At 35.6% G+C, this 7,754-nt stretch overlaps 1 protein-coding gene across 1 annotated transcript; it reads right to left on the bottom strand.

The window, feature by feature from the left end:
- Positions 1–891: 891 nt before the first annotated feature.
- On the bottom strand, positions 892–4,399 carry LOC125653467 (3-beta-hydroxysteroid-Delta(8),Delta(7)-isomerase-like). Its single transcript, XM_048882959.2, has 3 exons — positions 3,799–4,399; positions 3,113–3,149; positions 892–2,103 (listed from the first exon to the last, which is right to left on the bottom strand). The coding sequence occupies exons 1-3, from the start codon at positions 4,091–4,093 to the stop codon at positions 1,755–1,757; spliced, it is 681 nt and encodes a 226-aa protein (XP_048738916.2). The 5' UTR covers positions 4,094–4,399; the 3' UTR covers positions 892–1,754.
- Between the last annotated feature and the right edge of the window lie 3,355 nt (positions 4,400–7,754).

Below are 7,754 nucleotides of genomic sequence, written 5' to 3'. Positions count from 1 at the left end.
GAGGCGGATCTAGATGTACCAACATTTAACAGAGGCGGATCTAGATATACCAACATTGAATAGTGGCGGATCTAATAGTATCAACATTGAACGGTGAACCGTGGCGGATCTAGATGTACCAACATTGAACAGTGGCGGATCTAGATGTACCAACATTGACTAGTGGCGGATCTAATTGTATCAACATTCAACAGTGGCGGATCTAGATGTACCAACATTGAATAGTGGCGGATCTAGATGTACCAACATTGAACAATGGCGGATCTAGATGTACCTATATTGAACAGTGGCGAATCTAGATGTATCAACATTGAACAGTGGCGGACCTACAGGGGGTTTGGGGGAGGTTATTGTACTTCCTATTTGGTTTGGGTGGGTTTTTTTATATCTCATTAAGAAAATGTCATGTTATGTCATTTGGGGGTCTGCAAACCCAATCCTCCACCAAATTCTGAATCGCACCCCTTGAAATTTTTCTGGATCCGTCCCTGTAAATCTAGAATCACTTTTGTCACACTATATCCAACACACGCACACTTCAATACAAATGTTATCCTACACTAAATAAGTTCAATTGGAGTAAGTGAAACTAGAGGACTAAATCAACATGGCCTGATAATTCAATGTAGCTTACGCCTGATTGTGAAAGAACGTCCCTATAATCAAACAGAAGAAATTCAAATATACTCAGTCATAAACATTTAAGTATTCTCTGACACACAAATCAAGGCCCTGACAAGCGAAAATATATTTTCCTTCAGATTGATAGCATTCTGCATTAAGTTTGTCTTATCCATTACCGTGGTTAAAACAAAAAAGATGTATATTCAGTTATTTTCGAAATAAATGACCTTGTCATCTCTATTAAATATTCAATGAAAACAACGGCAATGTAATTATGCATGCATTGATTGACATAATATCTTTATTCATAAATAAAATATTTCATACACATTCGTACCAAGTCACACATTTTTCTTCTGGCTCGTATGGATATTACAAGTCTAATATTGAAACAACATTCAAAATCACTTCATAATATTAACTAATAATGAAGAGAAAGCTTGACAAAACTGAAAGGCATTCGGCATAATATATCGTCCATCTATTACTTAAAAACGCTGCATTTAGTAACGGCTATATACATGTATATATCTAGTATGTCTATCTGTCTGTCTTGCTGTCTGTCCGTCTGTCTGAAAGATTTTTTTCCTGTCGCTCTGACGTCGTGTTCCTCTGATACCAGTGTATCACACAACGGACATATTTGATTGAAAATTTGTCTGTCTGTCCGTCCGTCTGTCTTGCTGTCTTTCAGTCTGTCTGTAAGTTTTTTTCTGTTGAGGTAGTTTGCCTGTCTGTCTTGCTGTCTGTCAATCTGTCTGTAAGTTTGTCTTTTGCCAGTCTGTCTTGCTGTCTGTCAGTCTGTCTGTAAGTTTGTCCTTTTGCCTGTCTGTCCGTCCGTCTGTCTTGCTGTCTGTCAGTAAGGTTTTTTTTCTGTTGAGGTATTTTGCCTGTCTGTCTTGCTGTCTGTAAGTTTGTCTTTTGCCTGTCTGTCCGTCCGTCTGTTTTGCTGTCTGTCCGTCTGTCTGTAAGTTTGTCTTTTGCCTGTCTGTCTTACTGTCTGTGCGTCTGTCTGTAAGTTTGTCATTTGCTAGTCTGTCATTCTTCTCGACTTCTCGTTTCTGGTTTGCTGACGGTTTTTTAAAAAGTGAACAGTACATAAAGTCCCTCAGTTGTTTATTTCCTTCTCTTTACTTGTATTTACTTCCCTTTGCCCTCCTTGAGTCGCCACCAGGTGTCACTATCAAAGCTCTATACGCCTGCACTATGAGGATCAAGGGTACAAATATCCAGAACAAATTCAGAAACACAAAATAAAACCAAAAATGCAAAGGATGTCCGAACTCCCCGTGAATAAAATCGTCCTTGACCTCGATGCACATATAAAGTGTATCGCCGTAGAGTTGACAAAGAGAAACAATTAGTTGTAGAGGGTACCGGTGACGACTTCCGGTCAAGTGAGCAATGGCCGTCGCAAAACTCAGGGGGCCGTCTATGACTGCAGTGATGGTCTCCATGCATACGACGAAAGAGTCCGATCTGTAAATAACAAGTTCAACTACAAATTTGTATATCATATCTATCTAAATTATTTTAAATGCTTAAACTTATATGGGCAGATACAGAAAATTTTCAAAAGGGAGGGGTGGATGCAATGTACCTTCCCTGTTTAAATAGGGCTGCATACCCCAAAATCATACAAAATGACATTTGGAGGTGTCATAAATGTACAACGAAAACAGGGATTCATCCAATGAACCTTCTAAATTCGCTACTGAACATGCAATCAGTGTTATTGACGATGCTATTTGTGCACATAAGGGATGGATCCAGAAAATTTTCAAACGGGGGAGGTGCGATCAAAGTTAGAACTGTCTTCGCCCAGAAAAGGAGGATTGGGAGCCCAAATGGCAAACATTAAAAGTTTTGTTTAAAATGTTCAACCAAAGGAGGGGGATTTCTAACCCCCGTAACCCCTCCCACCGAATCCACCACTGTATAATAAGACATGCGCACTTCCGTCTGAGTGTGAAGGATGAATTCATTCCATTGTCACTGGTATTAAACTGATAATAGTAACGATCGTTACTATCATCCCAAGATGACGGAAGGAAATTCCGGAAAGACCACGTTTACTTATCATATCTATTTGTATTGTTTATTTGCGAATGATATGTAAATATATAAAGAAATATCATACACTAGCAACAATTACGATCAAGTGTTATTTTATCTTTTATACGGCTCATATGAACAGAAAATTCGTCGTTGAAAAAACAGCGAGGATGATAGTAATGAAATGAATGATGATAGTAACGCAAGAACCTTCGTTACTATCATCCTCGCTGGGGTTTTTTCAACGACGAATTTTCAGTTGTCTTATAATATTGGATCTAGCGACCTTGAAATAGAGTTGTTTCCATTTGACCTTCGACTCTTCGCCTTCCTGTAGCCATTGTCCATGCACTTCTCTGTTGACGAGCTGAATGCGTGGATGGACAATGTCTAATGTGACGCTAGGGTAAACAATTTTTTAAAAAAAACTTACGTGATATACCGGCTGTCACCATGGGAGTATTCCTTCCCTGTCAAAATTAACAAAAATAATTCTTTCTTTTCTTCAATTTGAATTTCTTTTTCCAGCAATTGTTTCAGTTTGATAATATGGTTAGCTCGGAGGATCAATTTCACAATCAATATAAATTTGCTGTCTATTTTTAATCTTTTTATACTACATGTATGTAACATTATTTGCCATGCAATGTATAACATTAACTTAGATTACATACGCCAGTGATAAATATTATATACATGTATATACGTATAAAATAGAAGTGCTGAAAGACATGATAATTGCATAGTTTACAGAGTGAACAAAAACTACAGATAAGAAAAGGAACAGTACAAATAGAATTAATGTAAAGATTTTTAAAATGCTAACTTTTTGTAGCTCTGTTTTTATTTGTCCTTCTGTCTATCTGTATTTTCGTATTTCTCTCCACTAGAAGTTTTATGCATTCCCTATATATATCATAATTATGCATTTATAATATATGCGGATTATGCCCATCACGAATCAATGAAATTATCAACGACAAAGATAGGTAAAGATAAATAAAATGTTATCATCTTTATTGCGTAAATCTACAGGCTAAAAGGGCATTTTCTTTCCAATTTCTGAGAGAGAGAGAGAGAAACAGACAGATAGACACAGAGATGGAGAGAGAGACTTACACATTTCGGCTAGGTAAGATCCGCCCCCGATGAGCGTTTCATGATTGGCAGCGAAGTAACCCTCCAGTACACAATGAATGAAACCACATACCACAAACCAACATATAACGACTCGATCCGCCCCTCGTTTGTTATATCGACCCGCTAATATCCACGTTCCAATTAGCACCACGGCGACCAAGCCGAAAAACAGCCCCAGAAGTTCCGAGATGGGGACTTGGTTAGGCCTATACCCTGGCAGGGAGAGCGAGCGGGGGTGGTACGGATGGGGGGTAACCGTTTGACCCTCCGGCATTTTGCTGACTACGGGTATAGTCTCGCCGTTTCGACTCGCCGTCACTCTGTTTACACAACACTTCGCGGATCAGTGACTCCATCGGGTTCAAGTATCAGATTATCGTTAAAAATGAAGTACGCCCTACTTGTTTCCAGCGTAAAGTTGTGTAATCTCTGACTTCTTTCTGTTAGATAGGGCAGTGAAATCACTGGCAAAACAAATAAAGTTATAGATATTAGGCATAGTATTTTTATTTGTTCCATGCTGAAAAAATCCCATACTCATATAGGAGATGGATCTACAAAATCACATTACAAACTGTATATATATAAAAAAAAAAAAAAAATACAATCCCTAGGAATATTTTTTTTATGTTTTTGCATTGTCCCTCGACTTGATACTGATCACTGACAGATTTTAGGGGCGGGGAGCACGTTTACCACCCCCTTAAAATTTTCAAAGTTTAATGCAATTATATAATAATTATATCCTTCATCCGAATACAATTCAATTCACAACTTGAATTTTATGGAGTACATTTACAAATAATATCAATTCATCAAAAACATCACATTTCTTTAAAAGAATATGATTTTAAAAAAAAAGGTATTATTTTCAATTTTGTTGTTTATATGCTGGATTAGGTGTGATGCTTTTAAAACATGTTTCATGGTTTGTTTGGGGTTTTTATTGGGTTTTTTTTTTCATCGCGATTAAATACTAGTATGCCTTCAATTTTATGTTTTATACACGGGCTTGTAAAATTTTCATAATCACATTGGGTTAATTACATGTACCTAGTCTCTTTTTCATGAAGAAATTTTAAAAATCTCGGTATACATTAATTCATAGTTGAATAGATTTGTGAATTTGATCACCAAAATATGCGTCCACCCCCGATTAACACTGTATTGTATACCAGTTATTTTTCTTATCTTCCGGTATAAAAATATGGACGTCGTCCAAGTCGTTCTATGATGAAGTTTGCTAGAGACAGGGAACCAAATGATTAGATGAAGTTTTCAAAAAATACATTGTTTATTTCCAAGTTAGATTACAATGATATCAACTGTATTACATGTAATAAAATATATTTATGTTTTGTTTGCATGTTTGTTTGGGGGTAAGTGGGGGTATTCATATTTTTTGTTTGGTTAATTTTTGTTGTTGGCGTTTTGGTTTGTTTAGTTGTTTGGTTTTTTTTTTTTTTTTTTTTTTTTTTTTTTTGGTTTGTTTTGTTTTGTTTTGGGGGGTGCATTTTTTTTTAATGTGGTTTTTTTTTTAAACACGCCATTTCAGAATCGGGAATAGAATGAGACAACAATACCTTTATATTTAAATGCAATTTATACATAATTTGAGTGCGATTTGTTTAAGATATTATTTTATAGAGCAAGTGCATTTCTACCTTAATTTGTTGGTTTTACGAAATTCGTGGGATTTTTTAACATTCTTTTTGTGAAACCTTTTACAAAAATTAATAGCTTAATAAAAATACAATAGTTTACAACCCCTTTTCACAAGTTTTGCGAAAATTCGTTTTTAACAAATTCCTATAATTAAACTAAAAACAATACTTTCTAATAAATGATGAAATAAACAAAACCAAAAAACTAAAGACAATACTTGATTACGAAAAATAAATTATTTGAAAATACTAAACTGATTCAATTTTTAGCCTAATACTAATATATATAATTATAATTATATTATATATACATATTGTATGTGTACTAAGATACTGTTATTAGTTTTACATTATAGATGTCGTTATCAAAATACGGTAAAACACGGGAACTGCTCGTCATAATTTTTCAACGCCTCCTCTCTCTGCACTATAATCCTGGATCCACCCATGCTGATTTTCATGATGTAATCGCAATTATCTCTCTTTACCTGTTGATTTGCCAACATCGCAACATAATATTATTACACATAACAATTCAACACTGGTGTTGTAGAATAGACTTTCCCCCGCATAGACTCCCCCCACCCCCCCCCCCCCCCTGGAAAAACGGGCCCGGGATACATGTAGATCTTCCCTCCTAGGGGAAAAAAGAGCCCCAGCATATAATTTCCCCCTATGTACAAAATTAGTATAGAATTTCCCCCTGGGCGGAAAAACCGCCCTGGTATAAAATTTTCCCCTTCCTGTTTCCGGATTTCATCGACCGAAATCTTTTTTCTTCTCATGTAGAAGCTTTTGAATAAATATAGAATGAAGCAAACACATGCAATTGAAGATAATAATCAATGAAATTTGTTATTATTGCTATAAAGAGGTACATGTTAAATTTTAAAAAGTTACAATAAAGAAACAAATATGTACGAGTATATATGTGCTGTTAAATTGTTATAGTTTAATGAAATAGATATGCGCTCATTAATATTACGATATTCATAAAACAAGGGAATTTTTTTTAAATGTTGAAGTTGGGTTTACACGCTGAAAACTTTGAAATGCATATAGTAAATACAATATGCTTCCCAAAAGACTTTAACGATGGTCAATATCATTAGAGCTTTTCGTAAAAAGTCGACTAAAAGATATACAATTAAAATATCTGAAAAGTAAAATAGATGCACTGTAAAATAAAAGTAATTTAATTCTCCTTTTTATTTAAATTCGAAATTTTAAATTTAAAAAAAAAAAACATGAACTTCTTTCCAACTTCACTATTTGAGATGTTCTAGATGCTGGTAAATAACAGCAAAGACCTGAGATGTCTGAATGAAATTTGATATACCATTACACGATTTGAATAATTTCCTTTTTTTAAAATAAAAACATAAGATGATGATTGTGATACACAAGACCCTGCTCAAAATTTAAAAAATAATAAGAATTCCTGAGTCTAGATAAGCAAGAGAATTCTAGTACAATTGTAATAGAACTGGAAACGGATACATAACTAGAATGTAAAAAGGCGGCGTACTGTCATTTAGAGGAAAATTCTATACTAGGACGGTTTTTCCTAGGGGTTGGGGGTTGGGGGTTGGGCCCGGGTTTAATCTTCCTAGGGGGAAATTCTATGCCAGGCCCATCTTTCCGGGGAGAATGTCATCCCGGGCCCGTTTTTTCGGGAGGAAAGTCTATGCGGGGGGGTTGGGGTTCTATGCTACAACACCGTCTCTCTAGAGTTTACATGCAATATATCTTGTTTAACCGACATACATTTGAGACTACTGTAAACAGCTAGCCTCCAAGGCCAGCCATTAGCCGTCTGATTGACAGACGACATAATCATTTATGGATGCCGTTGGGTTATAATTTAGGCGTTACAGGAGCCCCTCACTTTCGTCTTTATTTTCTACATTTATTTCCTTTCATTAATGTATCTTGCATTTCATTATGCATCACACATTGAATGTGTCGGTAAATGGGGGGGGGGGGGGCAATAAAGTCGTAAAAGAAAAGTCCCCACCCCACCCCACCCCCATCCCCTGCAATTGCACTTCTTTTGCATCCATGTACATTTTGTGATTTTGCTTGGATTCATGAAATGACAAATTAAATTCAACAACTAAGACATACTAATGTTGCTAAACCCTTGAAGCATGATGCATGTCATTATACTAGTAAAAGACATAACCTGACCTTGCGTATTATCACTTCAAAAATAAATGTCATTTTTAAGAATATGTAAATATTATATTATACACTGTCATCGAAAGCATA

This window comes from Ostrea edulis, chromosome 7 (genome assembly GCF_947568905.1).
Source record: "Ostrea edulis chromosome 7, xbOstEdul1.1, whole genome shotgun sequence".
Taxonomy (NCBI): domain Eukaryota; kingdom Metazoa; phylum Mollusca; class Bivalvia; order Ostreida; family Ostreidae; genus Ostrea; species Ostrea edulis.
This window is presented reverse-complemented; position numbering and strand designations above follow the sequence as displayed.